Raw genomic sequence first — 19797 nt, 5'->3', positions numbered from 1 at the left:
TGGCCTCATTAACTACTAATAATCGTTATTGACTGCTGTCGACCCCTAGTTAATTTTACTGCAGAAGAGACCTAAATTCAACACTTAAATTAGGTGAGGAAAACAGTAGATGCATCTGTTGGTATCTGTAATCGGCCAAATGAGTTGTTATATGTCGGCATAATGGATGTTGGAAAAATATCAGATTTTAAAATTAATAAAGGCAGTGGATGAATTTTACAGTAAAAAATATTCTCGGCTGGTTGATTTAAAAAAAAAAAAAAAAAAAAATCATTTAACAGTCATCTTTGGTTGCCATGTCATAAAGTTAATTTTGGACACTGAAGCAAAAAATTTTTATTTTGTGCACATGAAAAAAAAACAGTGCAAAAAAATGTTTCAAGACTTAAGGGGCTTTGTACAAATAAGTTATTTTCAGACCTTTCATTCAATCTTTGGTTGCAGCTTCTAAGACTTCACACGTTATTTATCAACTGACTCTCAGGACTCTTGTTAAGCCGCCTCAGTCTTTGCACAGGTGTTATTACTATAGCTCAGCCAATATCCGTGTGAAGAAAAATGCTTGCAATATCCAGTAAATCAAACCAAGACAACCGGTTCACGAGTGGCTGCTGACCTCTCATCATATCACAGGATTTCCTGCTTTCTCAGCCCAAAGCAACCAATTCATAACCACAGCAGCACAGCAGTGACTTATCTGTGCTCCAGAGCCAGAGTACACAGTCAAACAGCCGTCTCCGCAAACACACTGCGGAGGGAACAAAAACAGTCCGCCGTGAAGCGAGGCCCCGAGATGAGGCAGCAAACTCCCCGCTCCATTTAGCACTGAGTTATTCCATCAGGCCTGTCTGTCTGTCTCTTGAGATAAAACATCAGTCACCTATCAGCTCACCGCGTCTCGCAAGACTGATAGGTTCAACCTTGGACACAAGGACAGCAGGCGGACGGACGGGCAGCCTATCACTGCTGGCAGGGGAAGACCTTTTATCTCCAAACTGTCAGCTCTTCAGGAATCTAGAAAAATGGGGCCCTTTTAACTGATAGCTGTCTTTTAAGAGGGTCCATTCGTTTAGAAAGAGTTGAGTCAACATTTTCTAAACCTCTCTATTTTAAAGAAGAAATCACCCAAAAATTAGCAAGAAATTTGTAAAAAAAAAAAAAATAAAAATGAGATTACCAAAAAAAAGGGAACATTACCTTTTAATAATTTTGTAACGTAATGTTGAATATGAAATTATAATTGAGTATAATTACAGAAAAATCTGTTTTAAAAAATGGAAAAATAGTTTTGTTTTGTTTTTTAAAAGGGGAAAATACCTGAAAAAAGTGCTTAAAAAATGTAATTTTGTAATAATTTTGAATTTCTAGAATGATAGATCTGTAGTATAGATGGTGTACGGAGAATCCTAAAACAGAGGAAATTCTTTCGCTAAAATCCTAGAAACATGTATATGGCTGCTGTGACTGGCCCCTGGCCTCCTGACATTTTGCATAAGTGGCCCCAAGCAAAGCGCGTTGAGTATCTGTGGTTTAGAGACTATTTCTTGAATAGGAAGTGTAATAGATTCTGTGGACAGTGTGATCTGTGGATTATCACTTGGATGTGTCTGCTGTGTATGTAATGTCATTTGATATAAAGTAATCATTTATTGCTGCACGACAGACAGTATGCCGTAACGCTGACATGGAAGCAGAAATCTCAGAGATGGAAATCCCAAACTATTCGGCATGGCCGAAATAAGCGAGGAAGAGCTGTTTTGGTGGTGTTGATTTGTAATTTTGAAGAAGTGACTCTTTGGTCGGATACTTTATTGATGTTCCTGAGACCTAGCAGCTTGCTTATCTTAAAGTTATGTTTTAGCTTCCGGCTTGTGGTGTCCTGTGGAAACTCGCCACACCGCGTGGCTCATATTGTGCAGCTTCTTACATCACTTATTGGATTGCAGCCGTAGCCTGCAGGCAGACACTCAGTAAGTCCTTGATGACCAAACCTCAGTCTGCTGCTTTGATATTCATTATTGAGAACTTGCTGTGAACTCACACATTCTCCACGGTTGTGCTTTTAGAGGCAACCAGAGTGCTTTTTTTTTTTTTTTTTTTAAACAGATGTTTTTTGACCTTGCGTCTTCCATCTTAACTTGACTATAGATCAGAGGGTGGAAAATGGGGCCATCAGATATAAAAAAATGATCGCAAAATTATATGTTAAACCTCTGTGTTGAATTTTTGTAGTTTAACTAAATTTAACATAAATGCTAAATTAATTTAATTTTCGTGAGCCACTTTCCCGGCATTTTTTAAACATATCAGAATCAAGCTCTGTACAAACCTAATTTCAAAATGAAGATGCTTATGTGATTCACACAATGTTACCCTGTTGACATATATCAGAGCTACGTAATGTCGTCAGCTACAGGAAATAACATTTGTCGTTGTGTGACGTCACTTAGACACAGAAAATTGCTGTAACAATTCTATTACACAAAACAAATTCCATGACATTCCCAAAACCTTCAAGTGTTTTTTACCCTTTGGAACCTGCATTGACTTACATTTTCTTGTGCTACATTCAGATGCTTTTTAAAGGTATTTCGAGCGCCAAGCAAACTGGTTTGATTCCTTTTGAAAGTATCGGAAAAAAGACAATGAGCAACTTGGAAAGAAGTGCAAGAAATTAGTAAATTTAAAGTATTTTTATGAAAGCTAAGGAAAAATAGTAAGATAACTGCCGATTATTATCTGAAATAAAAAAAAAAAATTATATATATATATTAAAGACGATTAAAAGACACTGATGTTTACTGAAAGCGGTTAGTGTTGTAATCAGCTAGGACATAAAAATGGCACAAATTAGAGAAGCTGAACACCCCAAAAAAAAGAAATAAATAAATAAATAACTGATGCATTTACAAATACATTAGTTATCAATCTCAAGGGCATCTTTGCTGTTCAGGCCTTGAACTCAAACAGTAAACCCTGAACAGATTCCACTGAGGCTTTGCAATCCTCTTTTAATGACAGCCATCTCTCCTTGAAACCAGCGTCAAATCAATACAGATGGAGAGAAACTGGTTTATTTGGGTGTTCCTGTGTTACTTAACCAGCCTGGCAGCTGTTTGACCAGAGCTTTATTTTGCGCGAGGAGTTTCCAAGAAAGGGTGCCGGTGCAGAAAGTGGAATTATGACTACAGCAAACAATGCAATACTGTATTATTAATGAGGAGAATGTGATTTTTATATAGACCTTCATTACGCTTTCCTTGTGGGCATGACATTGAATATAGAGTAGATTTACATAGTGGTGTCTGTGGGAGCGTCCCTCATTAAAATCGGATCATTGAGAAATCCAATAGACAAATCTTCACTTGTTGCAACAAGAACAACGAGACGATATCCAGAAATGTTGTTTGTTTTGCAAAATCGCTTTCAAAAAACAGACTGAATTAACTCCCAGTTGGATTTGTAAATCCATATGTAAAAGACAACTGAATAATTCTGCCCATAAATTGGGCCTCATGCAGCAACATTCTCTTTATTTTCTCTTACCAGAAAATTAAGAGAAAATTTTAGGACAAGTCAACTCCAGATGCACCAAATGCTCTTAACCACCCAAAATTGCTTTTACCCAGGTGTGCTCAGTGATAAAGCCAGCTTAATTATAAGTCACCAATTAGCATAAGTAGCGCCCCTAAACACTACAACAGATTTTGTGCTGTGTGCAAACAAAAAAGGCTGTAAGAACTTCTGCAGTCGTGAAACTTGCGTTCTGTTAAATATACGTAACCAAAATAAATGTGATTTCATAATATTGTATGTCATACCGTAGCAGAATAGCAGTCACAATAAGTCAACAATACAGTCACAAAAAATTCATAATATAATCTATAGTATTAGTGTGGTATGCAGTAAAAACTGTAAAATAAATAATATAGTATGCTATAAAAATGTGAGATAAAGGGATTTTAAAAAAATCATATTGTAGTTAATAAAAAATGCCATCAAAAAAGTCATAGCATAGTATGCCATAAAAATGGGATATGAATGAATAAAAACAAATAAATAAGTCATGTAGTAGTTAATAAAAAATAATTGCCATTGAATTCATAGTAAAAAAAAAAAAAGTGAAAAATAAAAATAATTGAATAAATTTAAAAATGTCATCAAAAAGTCACAGAATGTATGCTAGAAAAATGTTTTAAAAATATGATATAGTAGATCATAAAATGCCAATAATAAAGAAAAAGCATACACTGTAAAAAACATAAAGTAAATAAATAAAAAAGACATCATATAGTGGGCCAAAATGTAAGATGAATAAAGAATAAATCAGTCATTTAGTACATGATGAAAAACTGCTATTAAAAAGTCAGTGTGTCATGAAAAATGTGAAGTAAATAAAACAATTTAAAAAATAAATAATATGGTAGGTTATAAGAAATGCCATCAAATGAGTATTAGTATAGTATAATACAAGTAAAACATACCATATACAATGGAAAACAAAAAAATCAAATAATAGGTTAAAGAAAAGTCATTAAAAAACTCTGTATGGTATGCCATAGAATTATAAATGATAAATAAATAAGAGAATAAATAAATCATGAAGTAGGTCATAGAAAATGCCACTAAAAGCCACAGCATAGTATGCTATAAAAATGTAAAATAAATAAATAAAATTGATCATATTGTTGCGGCCCTTTTCTGTCCTCTCTACGAAGGACATTTATGTCTTTAAAAATACATAAATAAATGATATACTAGGTCATAAAAATGGCATTAAAAATTCATAGTATTGTATTCAATATGTTTAAACAAAAAAAGCCTTTAAATGAGTCATAGTATGGTGTGCTGTAGAAAATGAAAAATAAATAAATAATAAACAAATAAATCCAATAGTAGGTGATAAAATAAAAAATGCCAAGGAAAAAATCATAGTGTAGTATGCTGTAAAATTTTTTGAAAACATATAGTAGGTTAGGAAAAATCCATAAAAAAAGTTATAGTATAGTACACTATAAAAAAAGTTTTTAAAAAATCATAATAATATAACAGGTCATAAAAATGCCACTTAAAGTTATGCTATATGTGTATGTATATGTATGTATGTATCGTGTGCCCTTAAAAAGTGAAACTGATGTTCTGTTAAACGTAACCAAAGTAAATGTGATTTCAGGGAAATGTATTGAAGTATTAAAAGTGAAAATATTAATTTCTAAAGTTATTTTATAATAGTTGTGGAGTAAAAAGTACAATATTTGAAGTGTAGTGGGGTAGAAGTAGAAAGTGTTGTATTCCTAAAATGCTCGAGTTATGTAAAAGTTCCTCAGATTTGTACTTAAGTACAGTACTTGAGTAAATGTACTTATTTACATTCCAGCACTGGTCAGCTGAGGCGACACGCAGCAACTGAAATTACTGTAATTGGGATCAATGCACCCAGTATTTTCTATAGCTCTGAAATTTGATAATCCAGTCATTATAATTACTCTAAATCATTATCTAAATGTAATGATATGATATAAATGCATTTTTTAAAAAGTTCCTCATATGTAAACCTTATTTTTTCCTTCCTGAGCAACAATTTAGTAGCCTGTGAAAATTAGATGTTTTTCTCTTATCTTTGTAACAGTGCCCGTAAAACAACCTAACAAAAGAGCAAAAATAATAGATATGCACAAAAATAAGAGAAAATTATATTATATATATCATTATATCATTTCTCACATGAGGCCCATTGAGTTACACACTCACATACACACACGTCGGAAAGGAATCAGAAGGAAGACGAGGCAGTTTACTTTAAACACGTAAAAGGAAATATATTTTTTTAAAAATGAAATAACAAAAAAGAACAACATTTCATACAGAAGAGCTGCTTTTGTCGTTTGCAGAGGTAATTTACACAGGACTTGAAATGAAAACACTTTACCTGAAGTGGAGCAACAGCAGCCACACCACACAGCTGAAAATATTAACTTTTTTAAAAATGATTTTTTCTTCTATGATCCTTCAATTGACGTGCCTGCGTACTGTGTGTGCGTGTGTGCGTGTGCATGTGTGTGCGTGTGTGTGTGTGTGTGTGTGTGTGTGTGTGTGTGTGTGTGTGTGTGTGTGTGTGTGTGTGTGTGTGTGTGTGTGTGTGTGGCAGCCTCGTTCCACTTCCAGGGAAGCATGAAGAGGTTATGTCACATACTGAGCTTCTTTTTAGGGTTAATATACACTGGCTCTTGGTAATTCACTCGTATGACGTACGCACCATTGAAACATTTACACACAAAATTTAGTTATTTTCTCTCCCTCAAAACAAGAATACTCCTTTATATTTTTAAGACGACAGTTAACAGTTCCAAAATGGCGGCTCTGGGATCGGATTTCTCCCACCTACATGAGGCCCTCCCCTTTATTCCTATGAACACTAGTTTTAACAAGCATGGCTCTCTGTTTGTGCGGAAAGAAGGGAATGGTTGTCGTGGCGCTCTGCCTGGCAGAAACCAGGGGTGTGCATAGGTGTTACAGACTTCCTCCCCGAGGCTCTGATAAGGCAGTTTGTTTTTTTTCTCCTTTCCATTTTTTTTTGTCTTCCGGTTCAGGAGCCATGTTTAGTGGTGGAAGCAAGTGCTGATGTGCCCCAAGAACGATATTCCAGGTCCATCGACCGCTGATTAGCATTTCATGTGCGGAGGGAGAGGGGTGAAGACAGCCAGAGAGCAGGACAGAATATAACCGAGGTGATGAGATGCAGTCTTCTTCATTGTCCATTTTGTGCAAACTGAGATGTAAACCAAGACAGTGGGGGGGTTGGTACAATAGGCTACAGCAACACATGGAGAGACAGCGTAGAGGGATGCAGTGTGCTCCTTCAACAGACTGACAGGCACAGAGGGCCAGTGGAATAAATGATGGGAGGGGAGGGAGAAAGAAACTGCCAAGTTTCCTGTGCTTTCTGCTTCACTCAAAGTTGCATTTGGAGCTGAGGGAGTTACTTGTTGCCACTATAGCAGCTTCTAATGTGCTTTTAAAGTTCGGCTTGTTTGTCACAGAGGCCGAGGAGATTAGGGGACGTCGGAGAGGAGGACACAGAGTACCACAAGAAGTGCCTTAGAAGGTCAACACACACACAGGCACCCACATAAGACTGCTTTATGGTCATGCTCGCTATTGCCTTTCCAATAATACCACCCATCCATCAATTACAAAAGAAAAGTACAAAATATCTACCACACTGCCCCTCCACTCCCCACCCTTCAACTAGGACAGAACCATATTCACTTATTTTTTTATCATTTATATATATATATGTATATATGTACACAACAATATGCCTTTGAGGCTGTTGAGAAAAAGGAGGTGGGGGCAGGATGAAGTCTCTGTAGTGATGCGTCAGAGTCATTAGTTTTCCCTCTTTTTCAACAACAGTTTATCGACAGAAATGTGTGATTCTGATGAGAGAGACATGATTTGGGGGGATTCGACCCAAGTTTAGCATCTGTGTTGGATCAGAGACGGATCGTTCAAGGGGATGAGCTCATTGTCGTTGAGTATGTGTCAGTAGACCCAGGAGACAGGGACCCACTGAGAGGTGGTGGACACCAGGTCCACGGCCTCCTCCAGCAGTCGGATGGTGTCATCAATCTCGTTGTTGATGATGGTCTGGTCAAAGTAGTGAGCGTAGGTCCCCTGCAGCATCTCCGATTCCTTCTGCAGCCGCTGCAGAGAGTCGTCCTGAGGAGAAGATGAGAAAAGAGAGACAGAGGGAGTTTAGTGGCTGGTTTTCATGTGTTTGTTACCTGCGACATGCTTCAAGGCTTCATTTGTGGTCTCGTTCTGTATATTTATACTTTAATTTAGGCATATTCAGATTAAGGGTTGACTGTTTCTGCGCTGAAGTCGGATTTGTTTTACAGTGGCAAGAGTTGTGTTTTAACTTGCATAACAGAAGAAGGTAGAGGGTAGACTTATTGTTCACTTTTTAAACAAAGAAAATCTAAAAAAAAAAACCAAAAATCTGAAACATCTGACACTAAAAGCTAGCTGTCACTGACTGAAAATCATATTTATGATTCTGTGTCAGTTTGATGTCTGAAACAAAACTTGCATTTTATCATTCTGTCTCGTTGGCAAAATATAAACAACAGCATTAAGTCTTAGTTATAATTAACGTCAAAGTATGTTGTAAAATTTCATGATGTGGAATGTTGTACATAAGTACAATAGAAGTTACAAAAAAAGTCATAACACAGTCCATAGTCATCAAAAAATCACAATATGTCATATTAAAAGTAATTGTGCAGTATGCCATAAAACTGTAAAATGAATAAAGCGTATAGTATGTCATAACTGAACCATTAACACATTATAGTGTGCTTTAAAATGTAAGGTTAATGATTTATTTTTTTTAAGTAATATTGTTGGTCAAAAAAATAACCTTTAAAAACTCATGGCATGGTATGCTATAAAATATGTTGAAAGAAAATAAAAATAGTGATGTAGTAGGACATAAAAATACCGTTAAAAAAGAAATAGTATGGTATGCCATACAAATGTTAAGTAAATAAATAAATACAAAATGAAAAAGAAAAAGGAAAATGCACAACTGAGAAAGCACAATTTAGAGGATTTTTAGGAAAGCAAGATAATCAGATTGGACACAGATCGACAACTACTACAGCTACACAAACACAAAGGCCAGACTACCTTCTACAGTTTAAAAACAGGCTCAACTTACACCATTTCACCAGTACTTACAGGCAGTTTCCTGCACCACTTTGGAATCTTGAGTGAAAATGAAAATAGGCATGCCAAAAAAAATACAAACATGCTTAAAACATACAGGACACGTGCAGTGAAAGAAACTTTGAGCAAAGCAAAAAGGGATGAAGAAATAGAAAGTAAGCAACACTGAGTGAGACAGTGAGACATTGCATGTTTGTTTACAAGTTTGGAAAGTGATCTTATTCTAAAATATTTAGGGTAAATGTCTGAATTCCCACTCAAATGCCGATGTGACTGCAGTCGGACTGAGAGTTAGTTTGTGCAAATGAAATGGGAAACGTAGCGAGAAAGTGTTGGTGACTGTACCTCAGTCATGCCGGGGGTGACAGTTGGAGCTGCGATAAAGACAACATAAGGCGCAAACTCAGCTGTCCTGAGGATCTTTAGTGCCTGATGAGAGAGAGAGAGAAAATGATTTTATATCCTGCATGCCTATTAATAGGCTACCAAGTATCCAGTATGTGCAATTTCTGCGAAATAAAAACTGGGACACTCAATTTTCATAGTTAAAGTCTTTGAATGAAAGGTTGTCAATTCCATAGTTACATAGAAGGCTACATTTCACCAGTGTATACACGGTTTTAATATGAGCCTTTTTTCAAGATTACAGTTTCAATATATTATACTAGTAGTTAAAAGGGGTGTGTTTACATTTTGCGAAGACAGCCAGGCTTCTAATTTGTGTGAACGTATGGGCTTACGCAGTTGTAAAGAGAGATAATCGGCCTGGACGGTTATTGGGGCTGATATTTGGCATATTGCCAATTATCTGTATGTATTTATTTTGATGATACCTAATAAAATTAATTAATTAAAACGTGCAAAGGCAGTATCAGCATTTATTGTTTTTGGGTTTTTTTTTATTTTCACTTACTTTTTCACTTAATTTAAAAAAAAAAAAAAAAAGGTACTGGGAACTTGCTGAAAATTATGTTTAAAGTTTTGTGTTTGTGCCTGAACTGTGTACAAACATATTAGCAGAAATACAACAAACTCAGAGCTGTGCGTACACACTGAACTCGAGCCTCAACTGTGTGGTGGTGCAGACACGTGACTGTCTGGTCCAAACTAGTCAGGTTGTTGTCATTATACTTTTTGGGAATCGAGTCCAGGACTTTATTAAAACCTTTGTTACCTGTGGTTCCACATCCAGGATGGAGATCATGCCCTGTGCATGGATCTGCCTGATAGTCTCCAGCCTGGTTCCATACATGGCATCCTCATGGCTGCCATACTCCAGGTAGTCGTTGTTGCTGATGTCCTGCATCATCTGATCATGAGACACAAAGTAGTAGTTCTTCCCGTTCTCCTCGTCCTTCTTGGGGGGCCGAGTCGTGTCTTAGCAGAGAGACAGGTGAAAACCACAAGCTTAAAATCAGACTTGTTGATGTCTCTTTCTGACGCAGTGTTGCAAAACAAACGGTGCTGAACATTTTCGTTTTTGTGGTCTGCAGCCGCCACGATAATAATAATAAAAATTCAAGTATGGCCATCTCAGTATTGTTTTGATGATCAGTTTAACTTGCGTGTGATCTGATGAGATGTTTTTCGAGCAACATGTACAACCGTACATTTTGTCACAGTGTGTGCTTATGTTAGAGTGTGTCTCTCCTTACGAGGGATGGGGTAGGCGAAGCGGTCAGGATGTTTGGTGATGAGTGTGTTTTTGATGTGCCTCCTGCCAACTCCATGTGCACCTGGAGGAAAGGAGACAGCAGAGACAAGTGAGTCAAACAGGCTGCTCAGTCCAGCAACAGACACGTCTCAACTAAGACAGAGTTGTTTGTTGTTTTAAAAAGTAAATGATTCTTGAGCAAAATTGCTCAGTTGTCACATGATAGCAGGTGGTCAGTTGTTTGATGGCATATTGTACCTTGACTTTTTTCAAATAACTTTTATATACTGTGTTAGAATTTGACTGTCCTATGGCATGCTGTATTTTCATTTTTTTAATGGCATGCTATATTTGGACTTTGAAGGTCTTTATTGTTGTTTACAGCACGCTATTGTAAGACTTTGCTCATGGCTGTTTAATGGCATGGTATTCTTTGGCTTTTTTTGCAACTGTCATTTGACTTTTTATGGAATATTATACTGTTATTTTTTCATGTTATACTTCAGCTATTTTATGGTCTACTATATACTACTATATGTTATTGCATATTATAGTTTGACTAGTATGGCATACTATCCCATGACTATTTTTTTGCATATTATACTTTGCCTGTTTAATGGCATGCTGTATGTGGACTTTGTTCTTTGTTTTTTTTTTTGGTTTTTTTTTTAACGAATGTACAGGACAAATACTATAACAGCAGTTTATGTGAAGGGGCGCACTTTATGTCTGTGATCTCATGAAAAATATTCGTATTTTTTTAAATATCCTTTCTAGTTTACAACATACTATCCTACAACTTTTTTTTTATTATTATTTTTTACTACACCGTATTTAACTTTGACTGTTTAATGACAAACTATCCAATGACTTTGTTAATGACTATTTTATGGCATCTAAGGCAACCTTTTTCTGACATGCCATACGGCATACTGCGCTTTATTAACTTTAAAGATTTTTGTCTGGCTTTTTTTTTTTTTTGAATAAATTTACAGGACAGAGACACAGGGGGGAGGATGACGAGCAGCGAAGAGGCAGCCAGTCAGAATACAACCCCAGCTGTTGTGGAGGCTTCGTCCTGGATGACGCTCACCTGAACCATGTGAGTAAGAGGTCGCCCGACTATCATGTGGCTTTCTTAATGATCTGTTTATTGCATATTATACTTGATAGTTTTCTAGACTGGTTCACAGCATACTGTCCTATGACTTACAAATTCCCTTTTTATGGCAAATTAATCTGAGTATTTAATGGCATACTCTTCATTTACTTTTTATAACATAATATTTTTCTCTTTTATGGCATACTATCAAATTATTATTATATTTCACTTTGTGAATGACTATTTTATGGCATACTGTACTCTTTAAACTTGTTAGGATGTTTTATACCTTTTTTTAAAAAAAACTTTTTGAGCAGTTTACAACACATTTTTTTCTATTTTATGGCACATTATACTATGACATTTTTGTTTTTTTAAATCCAATTTTATTGCTTATTAAACTTTGTGTATTTTATAGTATGCTTTTCTATGATGGCATATTGTCCTAAGACCTTTTATAATGACTGTTTTATGGCATGCTATACTTTTACTTTTTAGGACTTTTTATGGCTTTTTAAAAAGATTTTTTGAACAGTTTACAGCATACTATCTTTTATGATGTATTATTCTTTCACTAGTTTACAGAAATATCCCGTCAGTTAGTATTGTCAATTACCTTTTTATTGCATATCAAACTTTGAGTATTTCATGGCATACTGTTCTTTGACAGCATACTGTCCTATGAATTATTTTAATGACAGTTTCTAAAAAATATCTTTATGGGGGTTTTCAATTAGAACAGACACTACATACAACAAACCAAACAAAAAATACAAACAAAACCAAACAAAAAATACAAACAAAACTGAGCACAAAATTCAAACAAAACCGAACAAAAAATACAAACAAAACCAAACAAAAAATACAAACAAAACCAAACACAAAATACATACAAAACAAACAAAAAATACAAACAAAAACAAACAAAAAATACAAACAAAACCAAACACAAAATACACACAAAACCAAACAAAAAATACAAACAAAACCAAGCACAAAATACAAATAAAACCAAACAAAAAATACAAACAAAACCAAACACAAAATACATACAAAACCAAACAAAAAATACAAACAAAACCGAGCACAAAATACAAATAAAACCAAACAAAAAATACAAACAAAACCAAACACAAAATACACACAAAACCGAACACAAAATACAAACAAAATCGAGCACAAAATACAAACAAAACTGAGCACAAAATACAAACAAAACTGAGCACATAATACAAACAAAACCAAGCAAAAAACCACACACAACCACGCACAAAATATACACAAAACCACATATAAACTACCAACAAAACCATGCAAAACATACAAATATAACCATGCAAAGTAATATGAACCACACAAAAATACAAACAGTGCAAATAGTTAAAAAAAAACAAAGCAATAATATTAATAATACAAAAAACTACAGACAAACAAAAAAATAATAAAAAATAATATTACAAACAAAACACAGACAAACAAAGCAATAAGTCGATGATTTATTTATGTTTAATATTTAGCCTGAAAATCCCCCAAATTGTTAAAATGAAGTCAAACAGAGAATGAACTGAATACTCAATGTTTGATTTTTTTTCTTTAATGGCATGCGATGCTTTGACCAAATGGGCTTTTTTAATGATGCACATGTATTTGGTCTAGTTTATGACTTTTTATCGCATCCTTTCCTTTAAGTACTTCATTGCATGCTGTACTTGGACTTTTTTAAATAGCTATTTTATGGCCAGCAGTACGCAGACTTTTAAGGGCTTTTTTCACTTTTTTACTAGTTTACAGCAGTATTTTTGACCACACCCTCCATTGACTTTTTTTGCATTATATTGCAGTTTTGTGGCATACTATCATTTTTTTCTTTTTCTATAAATAACTGCTTAATGCCATGCTATGCTTTTTCTTATTTGCCTTTTTATGATGCTTCTGTTTTGTCTAGTTTACAGCAAACTGTTCTGTGACATTTTGATAGCACATCATAGTTAACTACTACATGGAATCCAATACTTCTTTTAGGTGTTTTTCACGTTTTCACTAGTTTCCGACATACTTTCCTATAACTTTTTTTGTAAAAGTATGTTATATTTTGACTGTTTTATAGCATACAGTACTTTAAATTATTTGTATGGCTTTTTTTATGACTTATTGACAACTGTGTCGTTTGACTGATTAATGTGATACTGGCATGACTTCAGAAAATAGTATTGTGGGGGGAGGGGGTTGTTTCTTTGGTTCTTTGGTTCTTTGTTTCTGTGTTTGTTTCTTTGTGTTTTACAGGACAGCCGCACAGGGGGGAGGATGACGAGCAGCGAAGAGGCAGCCAGTCAGAATACAACCCCAGCTGTTGTGGAGGCTTCGTCCTGGATGACGCTCACCTGAACCATGTCAGTAAGAGGTCGCCCGACTATCATGTGGCTTTCTTAATGATCTGTTTATTGCATATTATACTTCAATTAGTTTATAGCTAATATCCAATAGCATTCTTTCAAACTGAATATTTCACTTCTTTTTATGGTATACTATTCCATTACTATTTAAATGACAGTGATGTCGTATTATCCTATGACTTTTTAGGACTTATTCGTTACTTTTTAAAATAACTTTTTTGACCAGTGTACAGCATACTATCTTTTGACTTGTTAAAGCCGCGTTATCCTTTGACTGGTTCACAGCATACTATCCTATGACTTACAAATTCCCTTTTTATGGCAAATTAATCTTTGAGTATTTTATGGCATACTCTTTATTTACTTTTTATAACATAATATTGTTCTCTTTTATGGCATACTATCAAATTATTATTTAAATAAGTGTTTGTTGACATGGTATTTTTGATGTTTTTGGCTTTTTAGGAAGCTTCTATTTTTGTCTAGTTTAGTTTACAGCAAACATTCCTATAACGTTTTTATAGCATATAACACTTAACTAGTTCATGGAATACAGTACTTGGACTTTTAGAGCTTTTTTTTTTTTTTTTACTTTTTTACTAGTTAACAATATAATATCCCACAACTTTTTTTTTTTTTTAAACATATTTAACTTTGACTGTTTAATGACATACTGTCCAATGACTTTGTGAATGACTATTTTATGGCATACTGTACTCTTTGAACTTGTTAGGATGTTTTATACCTGTTTTTTAAAAAAAAACAACTTTTTGAGCAGTTTACAACACATTTTTTTTCTATTTTATGGCACATTATACTATGACATTTTTATAAAATACAGCCCTATGACTGTTTAAATAACTATTTTATAGCATGCTTTACTTTATTGTGGCTTTTTAAAAATCTTTTACCTTTTTTGACCCGTATATAGCACACTATTTTACTTTTTAATGACATATTATTCTTTGGCTAGTTTACAGCGTACTGTCCAATGATTTTTTTTAAAGATACCATTTTATTGCTCATTAAACATTTGTGTATTTTATAGTATGCTTTTCTATAATGGCATATTGTCCTAAGACCTTTTATAATGACTGTTTTATGGCATGCTATACTTTTACTTTTTAGGACTGTTTTATGGCTTTTTAAAAAGATTTTTTGACCAGTTTACAGCATACTATCTTTTGACTGGTTAATGGTGCATTACACTTTGACTGGTTCACAGCATCCTAATTTAAAATTACCTTTTTATGGCATATTAATCTTTGAGTATTTTATGGCATACCCTCCGATGACTTTTTATGGTAGATTATCCTGCTGGTTTTGGCCATACTATCAAATTATTTTCTAAATCACTTTTTTGCTAGTTGACAACATACCATCACCTGACTACTTTTTTAAAGGCGTATTAAACTTTGACTGTTTAATGACATACTATCCAATGACTTTATTAATGACTATTTTATGGTATACTCTACTTTTTAAACTTTTTAGGGTGTTTAATAGCCTTTTTTTAAGACTTTTTTGACCAGTTTAGAGCATACTATTTTACTGTTTATGGCCATTATATTGTGACGTTTTATGATGTATTATTCTTTCACTAGTTTACAGAAATATCCCGTCAGTTAGTATTGTCAGTTACATTTTTATTGCAAATCAAACTTTGAGTATTTCATGGCATACTGTTCTTTGACAGCATACTGTCCTATGAATTATTTTAATGACAGTTTCTAAAAAATATCTTTATGGGGGTTTTCATTTATAACAGACACTACATACAACAAACCAAACAAAAAATACAAACAAAACCAAACAAAAAAATACTAACAAAACCAAACACAAAATACTAACAAAACCAAACAAAAAATACAAATAAAACCAAACAAAAAATACAAACAAAACCAAACAAAAAATACAAAGAAAACCAAACAAAAAATACAAAGAAAACCAAACAAAAAATACAAAGAAAACCAAACAAAAAATACTAACAAAAACGAACAAAAAATACAAACAAAACTAAACAAAAAATACAAACCTACAAACCTAAAAAATACAGAACCTTGAATAAAATACAAACACAAGCAAATCAAAAAAATACAAACACAACCATGCAAAATACTATGAACCAAACAAAAACACAAACAGTACAAATACTGAAACAAACAAAGAAATAATAATAATACAAAAAAAATACAGACAAATGAAGAAATAATAAAAATTTTATTTATGTTTAATATTTAGCCTGAAAATTCCCCAAATTGTTAAAATGAAGTCAAACAGAGAATGAACTGAATACTCAATGTTTGATTTTTTAAAAAGAAAAAAAAAAGGGTGACATCATTAATATAAAGCCATCTTCCATGTTCTGAGTCATCCACTGCTGCTCAGATAAAGATAGAGAATACAATTTGGTTTTGTTTTTTAACTCTTTAATGGCATGCTATGCTTTGACCAAATGGGCTTTTTTTAATGATGCTTCTGTTTTTGGTCTAGTTTATATGACTTTTTATTGCATCCTTTCCTTTAACTCGTTCATTGCATGCTGTACTTGGACTTTTTTAAATGACTATTTTATGGCCAGCAGTACGCAGACTTTTAAGGGCTTTTATCACTTTTTTACTAGTTTACAGCAGTATTTTTAGCATACCCTCCATTAACTTATTTTTTGCATAATATTCTTCTGTAGTTTTGTGGCATACTATCCTTTTTTTTTTTTTAAATAACTGCTTAATGGCATGCTATGCTTTGACTTTTTGGGCTTTTTTATGATGCTTGTGTTTTGTCTAGTTTAGAGCAAACTACTCTGTGACTTTTTGACAGCATGTTATCCTTAACTAGCTCATAATCTAATACTACATTTTTGTAAACGTGTTATACTTTGACCGCTTTTATAGCATACAGTACTTTTTATTATTTTGATGGCTTTTTTCTTACTTTTGACCAGTTTACTACTATATTTTGACTGTTTAATATCATAGTACACTTTGACTAGTTTACAGCAAACTGAACTTTGTTCTTGCTTTTTGTATGTTTTTGAAACTTTTTTTGACCAGATTAAATAAACTATCCCTCAACTGTGTAATGACATACGCTCAGATTACTTTATACGGCAGATTATACACTGACTAGTTACAGAAAACTGTCCTATGACTTTTTTAAATTACTTTGTTATAGCATGATATTCTTTCACTGCTTCATGGCAAAACTATCCTATGAATTTTTTGGACTAGTTTACAGCAGCATTTTATAGCATACCCTCTGATGACAGTTGTTGCACAGTATTCCTTTGCAGTTTTGTGGCATACTATCCTTTTTTTTTTTTTTATAAATAACTGCTTAATGCCATGCTATGCTTTTACTTTTTTGCCCATTTATGATGCTTCTGTTTTGTCTAGTTTACAGCAAACTGTTCTGTGACATTTTGATAGCACATCATAGTTAACTACTACATGGAATCCAATACTTCTTTTAGGTGTTTTTCACGTTTTCACTAGTTTCCGACATACTTTCCTATAACTTTTTTTGTAAAAGTATGTTATATTTTGACTGTTTTATAGCATACAGTACTTTCAATTATTTGTATGGCTTTTTCTGACTTTTTGACAACTGTGTCTTTTGACTGATTAATGACATACTGGCATGACTTCAGAAAATAGTATTGTGGGGGGAGGGGGTTGTTTCTTTGGTTCTTTGGTTCTTTGTTTCTGTGTTTGTTTCTTTGTGTTTTACAGGACAGCCGCACAGGGGGGAGGATGACGAGCAGCGAAGAGGCAGCCAGTCAGAATACAACCCCAGCTGTTGTGGAGGCTTCGTCCTGGATGACGCTCACCTGAACCACGTGAGTAAGAGGTCGCCCGACTATCATGTGGCTTTCTTAATGATCTGTTTATTGCATATTATACTTCAATTAGTTTATAGCTAATATCCAATAGCATTCTTTCAAACAGCATATTTCACTTCATTTCATGGTAGACTTTTTAGGACTTATTCGTGACTTTTTATAAAACTTTTTTGACCAGTGTACAGCATACTATCTTTTGACTTGTTAAAGCCGCGTTATCCTTTGACTGGTTCACAGCTTACTATCCTATGACTTACAAATTCCCTTTTTATGGCAAATTAATCTTTGAGTATTTTATGGCATACTCTTTATTTACTTTTTATAACATAATATTGTTCTCTTTTATGGCATACTATCAAATTATTATTTAAATAAGTGTTTGTTGACATGGTATTTTGATGTTTTGGCTTTTTAGGAAGCTTCTATTTTGTCTAGTTTAGTTTACAGCAAACATTCCTATAACGCTTTTATAGCATATAACACTTAACTAGTTCATGGAATACAGTACTTGGACTTTTAGAGCTTTTTTTTTTTTTACTTTTTTACTAGTTAACAATATAATATCCCACAACTTTTTTTTTTTTTTAAACATATTTAACTTTGACTGTTTAATGACATACTGTCCAATGACTTTGTGAATGACTATTTTATGGCATACTGTACTCTTTGAACTTGTTAGGATGTTTTATACCTGTTTTTAAAAAACTTTTTGAGCAGTTTACAACATCATTTTTGTCTATTTTATGGCACATTATACTATGACATTTTTATAAAATACAGCCCTATGACTGTTTAAATAACTATTTTATAGCATGCTTTACTTTATTGTGGCTTTTTAAAAATCTTTTACCTTTTTTGACCCGTATATAGCACACTATTTTACTTTTTAATGACATATTATTCTTTGGCTAGTTTACAGCGTACTATCCAATGATTTTTTTTAAAGATACCATTTTATTGCTCATTAAACATTTGTGTATTTTATAGTATGCTTTTCTATAATGGCATATTGTCCTAAGACCTTTTATAATGACTGTTTTATGGCATGCTATACTTTTACTTTTTAGGACTGTTTTATGGCTTTTTAAAAAGATTTTTTGACCAGTTTACAGCATACTATCTTTTGACTGGTTAATGGTGCATTACACTTTGACTGGTTCACAGCATCCTAATTTAAAATTACCTTTTTATGGCATATTAATCTTTGAGTATTTTATGGCATACCCTCCGATGACTTTTTATGGCAGATTATCCTGCTGGTTTTGGCCATACTATCAAATTATTTTCTAAATCACTTTTTTGCTAGTTGACAACATACCATCACCTGACTACTTTTTTAAAGGCGTATTAAACTTTGACTGTTTAATGACATACTATCCAATGACTTTATTAATGACTATTTTATGGTATACTCTACTTTTTAAACTTTTTAGGGTGTTTAATAGCCTTTTTTTAAAACTTGTTTGACCAGTTTAGAGCATACTATTTTACTGTTTATGGCCATTATATTGTGACTTTTTATGATGTATTATTCTTTCACTAGTTTACAGAAATATCCCGTCAGTTAGTATTGTCAATTACCTTTTTATTGCATATCAAACTTTGAGTATTTCATGGCATACTGTTCTTTGACAGCATACTGTCCTATGAATTATTTTAATGACAGTTTCTAAAAAATATCTTTATGGGGGTTTTCATTTATAACAGACACTACATACAAACAAAATAGCCCTGACAGCAAACATAGCACACCACAAAATGGAAAAGCAAAACCAAACACAGCCGAGCAAAACATACAACAAACCAAACAAAAAATACAAACAAAACCAAACAAAAAATACAAATAAAACCAAACAAAAAATACAAACAAAACCAAACACAAAATACAAACAAAACCAAACAAAAAATACAAACAAAACCAAGCACAAAATACAAACAAAACCAAACAAAAATACTAACAAAACCAAACAAAAATACTAACTAAACCAAACACAAAATACACACAAAACCAAACAAAAAATACAAACAAAATCGAGCACAAAATACAAACAAAACCAAACAAAAAATACAAACA

The 19797-nt window shown here is 33.4% G+C and overlaps 1 protein-coding gene across 13 annotated transcripts in view; it reads right to left on the bottom strand.

The window, feature by feature from the left end:
* Positions 1 to 5793: 5793 nt before the first annotated feature.
* LOC121962852 (peripheral plasma membrane protein CASK) overlaps positions 5794 to 19797 on the bottom strand; it is a 94842-nt gene continuing 80838 nt past the window's right edge. For 8 of the 13 annotated variants that reach the window (XM_042513160.2, XM_042513162.2, XM_042513164.2 and 5 more), the window contains 4 exons: positions 10389 to 10469; positions 9908 to 10110; positions 9079 to 9162; positions 5794 to 7722 (listed from right to left, as the gene is read on the bottom strand). In XM_042513160.2, the coding sequence (XP_042369094.1) occupies positions 7546 to 7722; positions 9079 to 9162; positions 9908 to 10110; positions 10389 to 10469 (545 nt within the window). In that variant the 3' untranslated portion in view covers positions 5794 to 7545. Of the gene's footprint in view, positions 7723 to 8745; positions 8773 to 9078; positions 9163 to 9907; positions 10111 to 10388; positions 10470 to 19797 lie in introns of all 13 variants that reach the window. The other 5 variants (XM_088074215.1, XM_088074217.1, XM_088074219.1 and 2 more) reach the window with 1 other exon arrangement.

This window comes from Plectropomus leopardus, chromosome 24 (assembly GCF_026936395.1).
Source record: "Plectropomus leopardus strain MGB_pleo_1.0 chromosome 24, ASM2693639v1, whole genome shotgun sequence".
Classification (NCBI taxonomy): Eukaryota; Metazoa; Chordata; class Actinopteri; order Perciformes; family Serranidae; genus Plectropomus; species Plectropomus leopardus.
Note: the sequence above shows the minus strand (reverse complement) of the source record. Positions and strands in the feature narration are given on the sequence as shown.